The sequence below is a fragment of the Chenopodium quinoa genome, unplaced genomic scaffold, assembly GCF_001683475.1.
Source record: "Chenopodium quinoa cultivar QQ74 unplaced genomic scaffold, ASM168347v1, whole genome shotgun sequence".
Taxonomy (NCBI): Eukaryota; Viridiplantae; Streptophyta; class Magnoliopsida; order Caryophyllales; family Amaranthaceae; genus Chenopodium; species Chenopodium quinoa.
Genome location: NW_018744537.1, coordinates 3800962 through 3818034, shown reverse-complemented (window position 1 = coordinate 3818034; position 17073 = coordinate 3800962). Strand labels below are relative to the sequence as shown.

Genomic DNA, 17073 nt, shown 5'->3' with positions numbered 1-17073 from the left:
TCATAGGAACTCGCGTTCGGGGTGTCAGAAACTTGCTTCGAGACCAATCCTCCAGATTTTTCATTAGAACTCGTACAAATCCTTCCAGATTACTTCATAGTCAGTCGTACTCTTTGAACTCCTTTTCCACCTGAAAGTCCACTATATAGAAAAATCCATATATATTGTACATATATAAATATTGTTAGATGACATACAAGTATCATACTAATGCCTAATCAATCATTTCTAGTATCAGATAAATATAAATATGTTTGTTAGCAAAGATGCAAAACACGATACACAATTACAAGCGGAAGCACAACGTGGTCATTTTTCCGATATGTTGTAAAATAGACAACTTAACACCAATTTAAAATACGTTAATATGGACTGTTTTAAAGCTACATAAAAGGAGCCACCAAATTAAAAAAAAAAAAAAAAAAAGCACACAGATATTTACGTGGAAAATCCCAATCTGGGAAAACCAGAGGATCGTCGACCGTCGACTGTCCTACACCCTTCTACTAATCACCAATAATCTAATATCATATCATATCACTAATATATAAAGCCGGTCTCGCAGCCAGGTCACAAGACAACAACACTTGACATTTCAGTTTTTCACCAAGTGTCGCGACATGTAGGCGACAAATAGGTATTATATGATGTTAAGTAAGCGAATTTTGGATAGATTTTTTTAGATAAATATGTTGTATAGAATTTTATTATAGATATACTTATAATAATTCATATATACACAATTATTCATAACTTTTAATAAATATCCTATAATTCAGTTCTATTTCCATTATAAAATTCTTTTTAAAAAGTTCTTTAAAGTAAGATCCATTTATAATATATTTAATTTGTTTAAAAAAATAATAGAATATCAGTAAAAATAAGTTTTAATGAAAAAAAATAATTTTAGTTTGGTAAAATACTTTTAGTTCAGTAAAAAAAATTTAAGTTTAATAAAAAAAAATTCAAGTTAATAATAACATAGATATCTATTTACAAACAAAACTACAAAAGTACACTATTATATATATGATATCGTGTTTAACATTCAAGCCAATAAGTTTATCTTAAATTTTATCAACAATCTGGTCGTCGCCCGGATACAAAACTATACATAAACATGCCACATAAGATGTCATGTAAGGATTATTAGATAGATTTGTTTAGTATAAAAAAGTTATTTTTTATTTTTAATTTCAATAAACTTTTAATCTTTTTTTAGTTTTAAATTCCCTTTTTAAATGATAGAATATATTTAGATAAAATATTGACATCTATCTTGAATATCTAATCAACAATAAATTTTATTTCTATCAATACACCACATAATTATAATTAATATGAGTATCCAATTAACAATATAATTTAATAAGGTCAAGTATCATTAATTTTTGGAAAATTTAACAAGAATAATTCAACCTTTGCCTCATTCTCCTAAAATAATTCAATCTTTCGATTAACCTGAATAATTCTAAGTTTACAACGTGACACTTTTTACTTGGTCAATTTTATTTTATTTTTAATTTTAAAAAAAATATTTTTACTTGAAATAAAAAAAATAATAATAATTCTTTCTCCTTTCCCCTTCCTGCCTGTTTCTCTCTCCTCTCCCTTCCTCCATTATCACCACCAAAATCACTCAACACAAACATCCATCCACTACCAACCCACAACACAACCGCAAACAACACCCACAACATCAACAATGTACGACCACAACCAATTCAGCCCCTAATTCAATTGAGAAAGAGAGAGAAGAGAAGGACAATGGTGGGGGTTGGGGTTTCGGGTTCTGGGTGGGGCAGGGGTTAATGGTTTTGGCTAGGTGAGGTTGGTGGTTCGAGTCTGGGTTTGGTTGGGGTGGGGTAAGTGGTGGCGGAGGTTGTGGTGGCTGAGTTGCAGGCTAATTGCAAGGGGGTAGCACGTGGTGGGCTGGTTGATACAGAGAGGAGGGGGTAGTGGGGCGGCCTAGTTGACGCCTTGACGGGATAGGTTGACAGTCATGTGAGGTGGTGGCGAGAAGGTGAGGGAGCCATTCTTTAAGGCTGAAAGCTTGAAATGGAGGTGAAGAAAATATGTAGTAAATTTAGGGGGTGTTTGGTAAATGGGAATTGAGGGCGAGAATGGGACTTTTAATCCCAAATAAAAAAAATAAAAAAAAAATCTCTTGTTTGTTAAGTGGGATTGGGAATAAATGAGGTGAATTTCCACCAATTTATTACCTAGGGTGGGTAGGTAATAAATGAGTGGGAATGAGAATAAATAAAAAAATGACATTTTCGTCATGAATAAAAAGAATGGAAGAGAACGATTAGTAAGGGTAATTTTGTATTTTTGTTATTTATTCCCCATTTACTCCCATCCACTACCCAAACAAAGTATCGTCATATTTTCATATATTCCCAACAATCAATTCCCAATCCCATTCCCACATTTTAATCCCCAAACTCCCATTCCCACATTCCAAACGTCGCCTTAGGATTATTTCGGGTTTATTGAAAGGTTGGATTATTTTGGAAGAACGGGGCAAATGTTGGATTATACTTGTGAAATTTTCCTTAATTTTTTTGTCTACCATCAAAGCTTTTTTTTTTCTTTTTTCTTTTTAGACATAGAAAAGCTTTATCAATGAAGTATTCTTTATATTCAGCTTTAATAATTTTTGTGCACGTTTATGATTTTGTTTTCGATTTCATTAATTTTGTTTATGCCTTGACTCCTTAATGTATTTAACCACGGCTTATTCGTATATTGTACTTATAGATTAAATAGTGTACGTTATGTAAATAAATAGTGTATTTTTGTGTACATGTCCTCTCCTTTTACAGGTGTCTAAGTACTTCTCAATTCACATCCAATTTCTCAAGATAATTCGATACTAATAGCATAGATATGATACCAAAAACAATGGAATGCATTGACACTAAAAAATAATATTAAGTACTTTATCATAAAATCGAAATCTAAACCAAAATCATAATTATCCTGTTAATCCTAAAATTATATACCCTGCCTTAGCTCCTCAATTTTTTCGGTTTCAATATAATCAAGAGAAGATAATTATTTTCATTTTATTATAAATCAAAGAGCATTAGGTGGGAGGATGATTGTCGTCATTACTTTTGTAGTTGTTGTACGGTTTTTACCACTCACTATGGGTGGGAGTTACGTACAATGAAAAAGAATGTACTGCTTTCTTGGTTTTTTTTAGTTGTTTTCAATGATGCATACTTGTGCCTATCTTTTGTATTTTGACTTCGAACCGTGTGCGGATTTGATTTGACTCTCTTGAGCTTCTTTTGATCTTAGTTACAATTCTAAAATTCGGTCGGTTTGTGCTATACATTGCTAACTGCTTGACATTGTGTGAATCAATTGAATGGTTTGTGGAAGATTGGTAGTTCTATATCAAGTATAGCTAGTCAAATCTCGTGTTAGGTCACCTTACTTTGTGTTTGTGTGATTGATGCAATTTGTTATTTCAATGACTTTGGCTTGAGATTTATTAGTAATTTGATTATGATTCACACTTGCCGCACATGATAAAGGCCATGTTCTTTAGGTAGCCTTCAAATGATATTTAGATACATTTATTCCCTTTGTGTTCACCCATGTTGTTGCCTTGCCATTCATTGATATTTAGCTACATTACAAGCCACTTTAGCCCCATTGGTTACTATTCCCAAGTCTAGCTAGCTTGGGAAGCTTATTGATGTGGTGTCGTTGTTTGTGTGTCAAGCTTCAATTTATGCAAAATATGGTGGAATATATATTGAAAAAAAAAGTTATATCTATAGTTGAGAAGTGTTACTTGAAAAAAAAAAAAAAAGTTTGTTTATATGTACTTCTTTGAAAAAGCCGAAAAATTGAAAGAAAATGGCAAAGAAAGAAAAAAAAATTATTCATGACGATGTATAGTTGATTTCAATCTTGGTTCTGTATAATATTTTGGAGAAAGTTGGTGGTGTCAATTGGAGAATGAAGTTTAGATCATTATCTGGTCCCATTTATATTTTTGCTCCTCAAGTTGGCTTTTTACTCACATTTTCCTAAATATTATCCAACCCCTTTACCTTAGCCCAATTACATGCTTATAAAGTCCTTTTGATCGGCATGTGTGTTTTGTGATTGAGTGAACGTTATCTCTCGCTATCGTCAAGTTACCCTTTGTTGCATCAAATATTTATATTCTACAAGGTGTGCGGCGAAGACTAGCTTGATTGGGAAATCGTTTGTGGCTAAGTTTGGTTTCAATTGTACGTGGATCATGATGTTGAGTGGTTCCATTTGTATCCGAGCTAGATTTTGGTCTTATTCTAGTTCCCTAGAAGTCCTATTTGTCAATTTTCTCCGTTTTGTGTCTAGTGTTGCTTGGGGACAAGCAACGGTTTAGTTTGGGAGAATTTGATGAGTCATATTTATATAGGATTAATAGGCACGTTTATGCTACTTTTATAGTTGCTTTTTAAGTCTTTTTGTTGCTTTTTAGGTCGCAAATGTATAAGTTGTTTGTTTTGTACTCTATTACGCTCCGTTTGTGTTTTTCTTAATGTTTTAGGTGATTTTATAGTCATTTGGATGCTTTCGAAGTGTTTGGAGTTGATTCGGATGATATTTGAATGGAAGCCGATGAATTGAGTTTATTAACCAAAGATCCCATGTTCGTGGATGTTGATTTTGATTATAGTGTGCATGGAAAATGGACATAGCATTTACAAGGATCACTATGTGTCTTTTTGAATTGAATTTGAGTTGAAAACGAAGTTAAATGATGATGAATGATATGTCAAAATTGACCTTTGTTCACTCTTTTGACCAAAACTTGAGTTCTACAGATTGGATTGAAGTGATTCAAGTTGCATTGGAAACTAGACTTGAAGGGCTTTCCAACGATAGGTCACACGCCTATATAAAATCTTTGCATCAGAAGTTACAAGCCTGTGAAGTCGACGGTATGCCCAACAGCGAGTGAGCGAGAGCTTGCGGGCTAGCTTGCATATGCCGAGAGCAACAACAGCCCTAAGCGAGAGCTCACTCGCCAAGGAGCTATAGCTTGCCCTTTCACTCCTTCACGCAAGCACCGAGCGATAGCTCGCTGGTGCAGCGATGCCTTATTGAAGTCCAACAACGTGCCAACATATATGGACCATCATGGCTGCTCGTTAAGGCTTGGTTCTTGAGTCGGTGGCCATCTTCATTGAGCATCTTCGCGCCATGTCATCTTCTATCGTCCAATTATTTGACAGCTTGTGTAATTTATATTTTTTTATTTATTTTTAGATTAGAAATTAAGGAATTATAAATACTCAAGGAAATTTATTAAATACTCAAGGAGATTTATTTTCTCCTTATGCTTTTTATTATTGTTTTACATTCGTTTTCTTTTCTCTCTAGCCATAATTTCTCTTGGGCAATTCCATGGATTTTTCATGGGTTTCTCTTGAGTTTGTTACATTAATTCTTAGAGGTATTTTATTTCTCTCTTTTAATTATGATTTCTTTATTAGATTTAGATTTAATTATTTATTTCATGCTTGAGTAGTTTATTTCTAGGGTTTGGAAACCCATGTTTATACTATGAATCTTGATTGATGTTATTGATATTTTGATTATTCATATCTGTAATTGATAGTGTTAGAATGTTAATCTTGCAACCTGATCAATTGTTTGATTAATTATTGTTAATAAGAGTTTGAATCGAAAGATCTTACTTTTAGAGGCTTACCTACAATTAGTAATTTTGATTATGTTAGCGACCGAACTATATATGTTAAATTGAGAGCGTTAAGACCCGATCATAGGCTTAGCAATTGCTCTATATACTTGATTAATTGAATTGTTGATGGTATTTTGATAGATTTAGAACTATAAACACGGTGAACCATAACCCTAGGTCTTTTTATTATTTTTATTCCTATTTTAATTTATACTACTTTTCTATCTCAATATCGTGACATTGTTTAGTTTCTCCAAATTCTTGGAGGTTAGATTAAATAGCCATCTCTCTGTGGATTCGACCCTACTTACCCTACTACATTGTTAGTTGGTTTTGTTAGGAAATTATTTTTGACAGGTGTACGACAACCTATCATTAGCCAATGAAAATAAAATCAGCGCATTTTCTATGTGGCTGGCCATATAGTGTGGCCTACTGAGACACATTAAAATATTGACTGGTACCCCTTAACCGTCCGAGTAACCTTTGATCGACCAAGTAATCTTTGACCAATCGAGTAACCCCCTGATCAAGTAATCCCAACCACACGCTGTAGCCAACCACATAGGAAACTTTTTGAAATAAAATATTATCTTTTTATATTAGGAATTTTATCTAAATATGAGAAACAAAATTAATAATTCATTTTATAATAAAAAAAATTCAAGTAGTAAGCAAGCGAAAATCACAAAGTTTATCGGATAAATATATTTTTGGTAAAATATTTTATTTGAAAAAATACAAACAAACCGTGCATCGCACGGGTTTCATCTAGTATTAATAATAAGTGGATGCAACACACAATTGTCTTCTCTAATTGACACCAAGGGCTAGACCTGACAAATGGGTTGTTTGGGTTGGGTACGGGTTGAGTCATTTCGGGTTTGTTAACATTCGGGTCGGGTCGGGTACGGGTCGGGTCGGGTCATTTCGGGTCGATGTTTTTAGGTCAATTTCGAGTCATCGGGTGTGGGTCAGAATTGCCAGGTCTACCAGAGGCACATACCATCATCAAACAATAAGTTTGGCACAACAAAAATTTAAACATCACTAATAAGCGCCTAAGTTATAATTTACAAATAAATGGAGTTTAAGGCTGAAAACATAATATTGATTTAGAAAACAACAATCCAACCGACAAAAATGTTGTGTCAAAATTTAGAGTTGATCCGACAACATTTGACCTTGGATGGAGCAGATAAAACTAGAAACTCAAAAGAAAACGAATAACCTTTACTCTCTAGTCTCTACCTTTTCCTTATTTGCAAGTGTGTTTTGTTGACCTAAAGAAGCTTCCAACAACAACTACTCCGTACATAATATGAGTTCGCCCCTTATAACTACAAGTCTACAAGCAACATAAGCCTTCACATGAGCCAAAAGCAAACAAGATCCACATAAAAATCCAACTTAAAATACCTAATATATCCTTTAAATATCGTGTGTTAAACACATATCGATACACATAGATTACATGATAAATTTACCGAGTGATTTCCCTGAATAATGTTAAAATACAAATTAATTCTTTATATAAGTCAGTTTAAAAACTATTTCCCACAATATTGTTCACAAAGGATCGGTTCCTAGGTTTGGAATTTCGCAGTATAAAACCGCTAACAATACCATTAGAGGTTCCTAGGTTTGGAATTTCGCAGTATAAAACCGCTAACAATATTAGCGGTTCTATATATAAAACCCCTAATACAATTAGAGGTTCTGTATAGAACTGTTAATACCATTAGAGGTTCTATGCATAAAACCTCTAATACCATTAGCGGTCCTAAGTTGAACCTACCTCGTTTACCTTAACTTTCACAACCAAATTATATAGAACCGCTAATACCATTAGAGGTTCTATTCATAGAACCTCTAATACCAATAGAGGTGCAGTTTAAACCACCAACAATATTGGCGGTTTTATACTTGCAAATATCGAACCTTAAAACCAAATCTAAGTGGTGATATCATGAAAAATAGTTTTTAAACCAATGTATATAAGAATTAGTTTTTGTTATTACATTATTTTGGAAAATAACTCTAAATTTACCCCTATTTTCTAATTTCGAGAAAGAAATCTACTTTCCCACCCAAAAGAGTCAAAACTCAAAACACACTAGTACAAAATTTACAACCGTTTGATATCCACTCACAAAGTCAAAAAAGGTCAAACCACACTCAAAGGGCATTCTAGTAATTTCACTTCCCTCCGATTGCCGTTGCCAAACCGTTTAAACGTCGCCGTCGTTCTTCTCTCTCTTCCCCCTTTATTTTATTTTACCCCTAAATTTTTTCAAATCGAAACCCTAATTCTTCGGCAAATCGAAGTTTCAGACATCCAAAAATTAATCAAATTTCTTCAGAGGAGAGAGAAAATGGTGGAAACTACATTGTCGGGATTACAAGATCATCTGAAATTGGCCAGAGAATATGCAGTTGAAGGTCTTTATGATACTGCTGTTATCTTCTTCGATGGCGCCATTGCTCAAATCAACAAGTAATTTCCCCTTTTCTGTGTCCTAATTTTTGTTGGATTATAACTTGAGCTTCAATTCTTTAATTTTTATTTCATTTTGATTCTTCAATTTGATTGTTGGTGAAGATAATGTTGAAACTAGATAGATAATTTTATCTACGTTTTATTATAATTTAGAATTGCATTGTTTTTGTACATTTGTTGATATTTATTATTTTTAGCTATTTTCTATTTTTTGGAACTATTTTTAGGGAAATGACGAAATGAAGGTGTGTAATTATAAATGTTTAAGTGCTAGAAATGTGGAATTTGAGTTAGGTAAGTTTCCGCAGCTGAGTTTAGAGATCAAGTGCCCTTTTTTCTGAATTTCGAGGATCTTTTGAGGAATTTGTTGCGGCGAAAAGCTATTCAGTCATTGTATGCTGGAAAAAAAATTGGGTTTTCTTTATGTGATGAGTGATTTTGGGTCTTGATCTTGTTATCGACTGAAGCATTGTGTGTAGGATTTATTTGGGGACGGGGGACGGTGGGGTTGGGGGGGGGGGCGGTGAGAGAGAGTTGTTTCGATGTATTTTTTGGTGGACTTCACAGCTCGAGTTTTTTAACACTAGCTTGCTTCTTGTATCGGAAGATTTTGGAGCTGAGAGATAGTGGGAATTGTAGATATAGGTTTCTACTGTTAGCAATGGGTTTTATGGTTGATCTCTTTGTTGGGTATTCTTTTTCCTAAAGAGTGTATGGCATTTTTTTTTTGTTTCAAGTGAAAGTGTTGTAGAATATGATAAGATCATAGTTCATACAAATAGCTATTAAGTATCGTGAAATGGGAGAAGTATAATTTCTAGGCCTTGCTATGAGAAGAGATTTATCATGAGGATGATTAAATTAAATGTGACAGATTGACAGGACCCTTTGTGATTTTCCTAAAACTAGTTGATGATGATTCGGTGCCAACTTTACTTTTAGGAGAGTTTCATTGTGCACAAAATTAATCTTGCATGATGTTTTCATTAAAGGATTAATCATCAAGAATCTTTTGAAAAGTGCAAGGCTTCATCAAGGAGTCTTTTGTGAGGCACCTAGTAGTGGTGTAATATTATGTATGTTTAGTGACATAGGTTTAAAATATCAGGGGCACTTATGTCAAATGAAGAGGGATCTATTCAAGTATCTTGGGTTCAATCATCCAATGTAAGGGTGATTTGATGAAATGTTGGTTATTATATGATGCTAGTACTTGTGTTGACACAGCGCTGACTTGGATGTGAATTAAAAAAAGCGATAAGGTTTGGAGGTTGAAACAAATATGTTTTGCTTTATACACAATTGTGCAACCTACAATCAAGATGTGTGAGGCAAGTCTAAGATGCTTTGATCATATCAAAGGAGGCAACTAGCCAACTAGATACACAAACAGGAGATTTGAGGTCACATATACTGTATGAGAAAGAGAGATAGTCCTAAAAATAACTAGATCTTGGTCATCATATAGGGTTTTGGACTTTTGGTCATGAGAGTTTACATGGTTCGTTTAGATCTTATTAAGGGATCTTGATAGGATTTTAAGATGTCGGTGTTGCTGCTACTAGTGTTAATAATTATTTCCTAAAACCACCTTATCTAAAACAAACTAGATCATAGTTTCTTTTTCTTCACCTTCTTTTCTAGGAAATGTTTTGTGGGTTCTCCTAAAAGTTGAAACTTGTCTTCTTAGATAGACTATGCAGACATACAGAAGTATGCCTATGTATAACTTTTGTTCTTCACTATGAGCCCCTATTTAGATTGATGTATGACTTAAGGAAAGACCACTTTGAAGTATTGAGAGCGAGTATCGTTTTAAGATGAAAGATGATTGCCTTTATAAAAATAAATGTGGAGGCCATGATGAAGCCAAGTCATTTTCAAATTCAATCTTTACAAAAGATGAATTCTTTTTTGAGAAGTGTAGTGCCTGGTATCATGTTAAAAGGAAGTGTGAAGACTTTATCTTGCTGCAACTCAAAAGACTTCTTTTAAAGATGTGAAGAGATTAAAGTGCATTTTGTGTGTGTCTCTGTGTGTGTGTGTGTGGGATTGGCATCATCAGTGAATCTTATGTTTAGTTATAAATCTTACGAATCTTATGAGACTGCCATAAGTAATTATTGTGTCTTTAAATGCTGACCTTTGAATAGAACTATACTTATGAATCTTATGTATAGTTATGAATCTTGTACTACCTCCGTTTCATATTATTTGCAACGATTTGACATAAAGTGTGAGTAGAAAGTGTCTAATCGTTGCAAATAATATGAAACGGTGGTAGTATATAAGTTGAGACTGGCATTTGATCCAAGGGTTTATACCATTAATTTGTATTATAATGGATTTTCCTCTGGAGTCTGGACCATTTTTTCCAATGAGGATTCATAATTTTGACAATTCTTAAATGGCTATAGGCACTTAAACACTCTTGACGATCCTATGACTCGTTCTAAGTGGATGAATGTAAAGAAAGCTGTCATAGAGGAAACTGAAGTTGTAAAACAGTTGGATGCTGAGAGAAGGTCTTTCAAGGATACTCCTGTGGGTCGACGACCTCCTTCACCACCAATTTCTACCAAGTCATCTTTTGTCTTTCAACCATTGGATGAATACCCTACTTCTTCTTCTGGTCCAATGGATGATCCTGATGTTTGGAGGCCACCAAGTCGTGATACAAATCGAAGGCCTACAAGATCAGGTCCAGCAGGCACGAGAAAGTCGGCTCAAGATGGTGCTTGGGCTCGTGGTCCAACAAAACCTGGTACAACTGGCCGGGGAGCAAAAGCAACTGGTTCTGCGAAGTCTGGGGCCTCTGGTCCTGGAGCTCGTTCATCTGCTAATGGAAAAAAAGCTGGATCTGGGAAATCCAGCAAGGGGGATGCAGCAGTAAGTTTTGTTGATATCATTCAATATCAAATTTTCTATTATTGGCAGCTTTTAGAGTTTTTCATCTTGCTTGAATTTGAGAATCTCTGATTATCAGTGTATTGCTTGACCTTGGGCATTGGCATGCTCATTTTAGTAACAGTTACAGCTTTAAATTGGTATGCGAGAAGGTAAGTTTTTTTTTTAATTTTTTTAATTTTTTAATTTTTTAATTTTTATTTTTAACCTGTAAAGGTTCTCAAGTCTTCAATACTTTTTTCGATTACATCACATTGGAAACCATGCTGTAGCTGGTTTGTTCTCTGATCTTTTTGAAACATGCTGTGTGGATTGCTTTCTTCGCTTTTATATTCATTTCATTCGTATTGTTAATCCTTCGATTTTTGTGATCGTCAATTATACATTTTCCAAAGCCATGTCTTAATCGCTTCTACTTCCCTCGTTCTAGAGATTCAAGTGATCTGCAAGAGCTACTATGCCTGTAAGTCAAATTGATATCTGGGCCTTCTGTTTTGGGGTTTTCGCAATATCCAAAGGGGTTGGATGCCTTAGATGAACTTTTAAAATATCCTTTTCCTGAAAGCACATGCTTAACAGGCATAAATTTTCTTCTTTCTGATTGATGGGGGGATTTGCAAGTCTTGGTTGGAGGAGTGGTCTGATATGCCCATTTTGCTTTCAATGGCCTATTTTGGTGTTTGTGTTGCTCATGTGAGATCAAACAAGAGAGGGAGAGGGATTAAGGAGGAACGATTTAAAATCATTATATGAGCAACAAAATCAAACCTACTTTCCTTGTTTGATAAGGGAAGTGGGTTATACAATAAAATTTTTTGGATTTTTTGTTAGGGACTACTAGAGACAGCCCCCTAGCTTTTATGCCACCTGCATTTCATCTGACCCAACATACTCTAATGATTTCCCTTAAATCCTCAATCGCTATTCTTCTTTCAATGCCATTTCTCACTGACCACCACTTTTCCTTAATCACCTTAGCCCACAATTATGTTTAAATCTTTTCTATTATCACTCTTATCTTGATCTCCCTCCAATGTTTCTAATTGATCCATGATCTGGTATGGATTATGCAATGCCTATTGCACCCTCCAATCTCTTCTTTCCCCCTGCCCCTCGACTCTTCTTGGTGGGAGCAGTCTGAGGCCTTTGCTCAAAGCAATGGTGAAGAATATTGTGATGGACAAATGATAGAAAAAGTGGCAATGGGTAGCTAATAGAAGGGTGGTCGTCATTGAATGTAGTGCTTGTTTGGTTGAGCAAGGAAAGTAGTATTATGAAGGAAGATATCCTTCAATGTTTCATTTCCTTGGTATTGTTGAATGTTGTTTGGTTGAGTGTAGGAAATTTTCTGATTAGCCACAAAGGGAGTTTCTATCTTTCTGGTGTGGGGAGACATACAACAACCATGGAATCATGGACCTAGAATAATCTGATAGTACTGGACTGCTCATAGAGTTTTACTGGTGAAAGAAATTGAGAGTTCTTTGAAACAAACCTTGACAAAGGAATTTTATTTCCCTTGAGTGGCTTAGAAGCCCCTAAACTAAAGGCACAGGAGGCCACAGAGCTCCTTTGTCCTGAAAGATGGAAACCAATTTATTGTTGTGTTTGCTTAATTATGGTAGTTGCAGTTGGACTATATTGTCCATGTTGGTTAAACAGCTTTTACTGCATATATTTCTCAATAGACCAAAATTCAAATATATTCGCACATGAAGTCATTCTGTTTGTACTAGATTTTGACAGTTCTGGCTCCCCATTTGATTCAACCTAAACTTGTGTTTATTGGATTTAGGTTTTGTTTTACCTTTTATTCCTTACTGATTTGAAGAACTGCAGGGTGCTGATTCTGAAGACGGAAAATCAAAAAGGGGGCTATATGAGGGCCCTGATGAAGATTTGGCTGCTATGCTTGAAAGGGATGTCTTGGACTCTACCCCTGGAGTAAGATGGGAAGATGTAGCAGGATTAACTGAGGCAAAGAGACTACTTGAGGAAGCTGTTGTTCTTCCTCTATGGATGCCCGAGTATTTCCAGGTATATTATCTTATTTTTCACTTTATCTATCACTTGAGAAGTTGAGTGTCTTAAGTACATTTTCTTGTAGCCCTTTTGAGTAACTTCAACAAATATCACCCCACCTAATTTTTTAATTTCTTACTGCATAGATTAAGGCTAATGTTTAAATAGAATAGTACAATTTGTGAACTCTATAAGAAAAATCTTTGCTAAAACGTGAACTTCTCTTTTATTCTACAGGGAATCAGAAGACCCTGGAAAGGGGTACTGATGTTTGGACCTCCTGGTACGGGAAAGACACTGTTGGCTAAAGCTGTTGCCACTGAGTGTGGGACAACGTTTTTCAATGTCTCTTCTGCAACCTTGGCTTCAAAATGGCGTGGAGAAAGTGAGCGTATGGTTCGCTGCTTGTTTGATCTTGCTAGAGCTTATGCTCCAAGCACAATCTTTATTGACGAGATTGATTCCCTCTGCAATGCTCGAGGGTTAGTTTATGTCTTCTTGTATATGCTCTACGTGTATGCTGAACTGTCTGAGGTTTCCAAAAAAAAAAAAAAAAAAAAAAAGAAAGAAAAAAGAAAGAAAAGAGAAGATAATGGAAGAAGCTTTATGAAGTTACTCAACATTTTAAAGCATCATGCTAGTTTAATTTTCTTCAATAGATCCCTCTATAAATGTTAGGCTCCACAGGAATGTACCCATACTCTAGAATCTCTGCTGACCTGCTTCTCTCCCACATCCCTCAGGTCCTCCCGATGTTCCTCTGTACTTGTGCTCTATATATGTGCAGTTTTTAAACTGTTTTCTTCTCATCCCCTTGATGTTTTATTTGTGCTTGAGTATGCAATTCACCCATCTTTTTATCTTAATTCTTAACTAGATTATCCCCATGCGATGCACGGTTTTAATAAAAAAAATTATAGCATAGAACTCGTATATACAATGAATCTTTTTAATTTTGTCATAAATTCATTGGAAGGAGATTTCTTAAAAGAAATACAGTTTGAATATTTCAGGAAATTTCTGGATGTTTGAATATTAGTGTTAAGGAATTGAGGAGAGGGAATGATAGATCTTTAAATCAAAAGAAAGGAATACAGTTGCTATTCAATTTACTATACTTCGGTTTTCTGGATTAAGTTGTTGAAAGAACTTAATTAACTTGTTTACGAAGTATCACATAAAAGAAAAAAAAAAATCCTTTCAAGGGGGAAAAAAAAAACTATCACAAGAAAAATGACATCATCAATGGTTTAGGCGGGAAAAAATTTCATAAGAAAGCGACACGTATACAGTTTTGAGGAGAGATGATGTCAACAATGTTTCGTTTTAGTAATAGTTAATAGATTTCGGAAGTTTGGTTGTGGTACATGATGTATAGAAAAGGTTTATGTCTAGTTGTCTACACTGATATGGCTATGTATTTAATGTTTTTCTTCCTTTGTCAGGGCTTCAGGAGAGCATGAATCATCTAGAAGAGTTAAGTCTGAGTTGCTTGTTCAAGTTGATGGTGTAAATGTTAGCTCTTCTGGTGAAGACCGAAAGATAGTCATGGTTCTGGCAGCCACAAATTTTCCATGGGATATCGATGAGGCACTAAGGTCTTACTAAACTTCATCCCTTGTATATTGCTTGAGTCCAGGTTTGTAAACTTTTAGTTTTACAACTTTTACCTGACTATTGGCGGTTGTTGCAACACAGGAGGAGATTGGAAAAGCGTATATACATTCCTCTTCCAAATTTTGAAAGCCGAAAAGAGCTTATAAAGATTAATCTGAGAACTGTTGAGGTAAGAAACAGGTCCTTTCTCAAATGATTGCTTTCTTTCTCTTAGGCTCTACTACTCTGGGCCTCTGGTGTACACCCTAAATCGCCTGGCTGTCTTAACTTTTAACATGGCTCATGCACAACAGGAGTTGATTTCTTGCTTGCATGTTGAGTATGATTAGTAATATGGAAAATAATAATATGGCACCTGTAATCATGGAAACTGTAAGAAATGGAATATAATGCAGTTTCAATTTGTTATGTGAAATTTCGGAAATATCTAGCTATAAATACTAGGGTTTATACAAAGTAAGGAATCTGAAAAGTTTAAATTAGTTACTGGTTACTCCATATTAATCTAGTCTAAGACTAATTGCTGGAGAAAAGGAAGGGAGATTGCATGACAAGTGAAACCATCTGATCATGGGATAAATTTGTTTGTCACTTAGCTTTCAACATGGAGGTGCTTAGTGATTTTACACTTAAAAATACGTCTTTCTATGTGCTGGTTTGGTTAACTTTACTGACAAGGCTTGACGATGTTTTTATAGATGGCTGCTGATGTGGATGTTGATGAAGTGGCTCGGCGAACAGAGGGATACAGTGGAGACGATTTGACAAATGTTTGTCGGGATGCATCCTTGAATGGCATGAGGCGTAAAATAGCAGGCAAGACTAGAGATGAGATAAAAAATATGGCTAAAGATGACATCTCAAATGACCCTGTTGCAATGTGTGATTTTGAAGAAGCATTGAGGAAAGTTCAACCTAGTGTCTCTGCTACTGATATTGAGCGCCATGAAAAATGGTTACATGAATTTGGATCAGCTTAGAAGAATTGCTCGCAAAGTTAAAGCAATTACAGGTCTTTTATTCACAATTCTTTCGTGTATCTGTTGTGTGGGTTCGTCGTTGCACTCCTCTGCTGCTAGTGTGAAAAGTGGTCTGTTCCTTTTATCTGTATCTTATGTACCATAAGTCATGTATTTTCTGCTGACCAAAATGTCTGTAAATCCAAAATTGTGATTAATTGATGAGGGGATGCCAGCCATTGTGTTACCAGAACTGCAAGCAATTTTGCCTGCTTGCTTCGTCTGTTAATCTATTGTTGATTTGTTTCTATGACCCGTTGTGGGTGACAAAGATTAGTAAGAGTTCAAATTTTATCAATCAAATTAACCCTTTGTGGGTATCTCGTGCTTTGTTGTAATTTTCCTGCCGCTCGGGCGATCTTGGATCCTGGTATACTGTAAATCCAAAGCTAAGATATCATGTAAATTGCTATGATTTGTAGGGGTAAGTGAACAGTGATATCGATCTTCAAAAAAATATATTTCAGAGTTTCAGTATTCGTTAAGTTAATCCCATTTTTTGATTATTTATGAATAATTTTAAGATATTTTTCTTTTTCAATAGTCTGAAATGCATCGTTACTACATTCAACAGAGTAACAAAGACTAAATTAACACTTTGAATTATTTGAAGAAGCTACCAAAACTTTAGGTGAAGTTGATTTACTGGTATTACTCATCAAAATTCTTGTTAGGTCTCCATTTCTAACTAGTGTTTTGACCCGATCAAAATGTTACTCGCTATCGCGACTTTAAAACCGAACACGGAACTTCATAGTTAACACTTGTGTTTATACTATAACTATGTCATCCGAGGAACTAAACACGTCAATTGTTTCATCTTTTCATAATTCATAGAGTATACCAAGTACAAATGTGTAGATCTACAAAAATTAGTTTGGTGTCATTCATGCTATAAGCGAGGTGGCTTAAAAATACAAGAAGGCGATGACATCTCAGGATACTTGCGAGTATTTGTTGAGTTTTATCGTCAAGTACTCTTGGTTGGTGTTTTTGTAGTAAAAACATTTGTCATCGAATAGGCTCCTCTATCGACCTGCTTAATACATACGATAATGCCAACTCTCCTAGCAATGTTTTCATAACATCCGTGGCTTGGTGGTTAGCTGGATCAGATTTATTTACCCGCAAGAGTATCAAACTTTTAGTTCAGTATAGTCTTTCTCCTTTAAAAAATCGCCTAGCTGGTCTCTAGTATTGTCAGATGTAACTTTATTTAAATCCGACATGATACCAATGCCATCATTTGAACTTGTATTAACAATCTTATCAAGCTTGCTTGGTGTAACTGG

At 34.9% G+C, this 17073-nt stretch overlaps 1 protein-coding gene across 1 annotated transcript; it reads left to right on the top strand.

Moving 5' to 3' along the window:
- Positions 1-7807: 7807 nt before the first annotated feature.
- LOC110698723 (katanin p60 ATPase-containing subunit A1-like) lies at positions 7808-16109 on the top strand. Its single transcript, XM_021876231.1, has 7 exons — positions 7808-8213; positions 10634-11105; positions 12963-13160; positions 13383-13627; positions 14591-14743; positions 14844-14931; positions 15461-16109. The coding sequence occupies exons 1-7, from the start codon at positions 8092-8094 to the stop codon at positions 15740-15742; spliced, it is 1560 nt and encodes a 519-aa protein (XP_021731923.1). The 5' UTR covers positions 7808-8091; the 3' UTR covers positions 15743-16109.
- The last annotated feature ends 964 nt before the right edge of the window (positions 16110-17073 follow it).

Coding starts and splice junctions, on each gene's coding strand:
- LOC110698723 (XM_021876231.1), top strand. CDS start 8,092: ATGGTGGAAACTACATTGTCGGGATTACAAGATCATCTGAAATTGGCC. Junction 11,106..12,962: donor CCAGCAAGGGGGATGCAGCA/GTAAGTTTTGTT, acceptor GAAGAACTGCAG/GGTGCTGATTCTGAAGACGG. Junction 13,161..13,382: donor GGATGCCCGAGTATTTCCAG/GTATATTATCTT, acceptor TTTATTCTACAG/GGAATCAGAAGACCCTGGAA.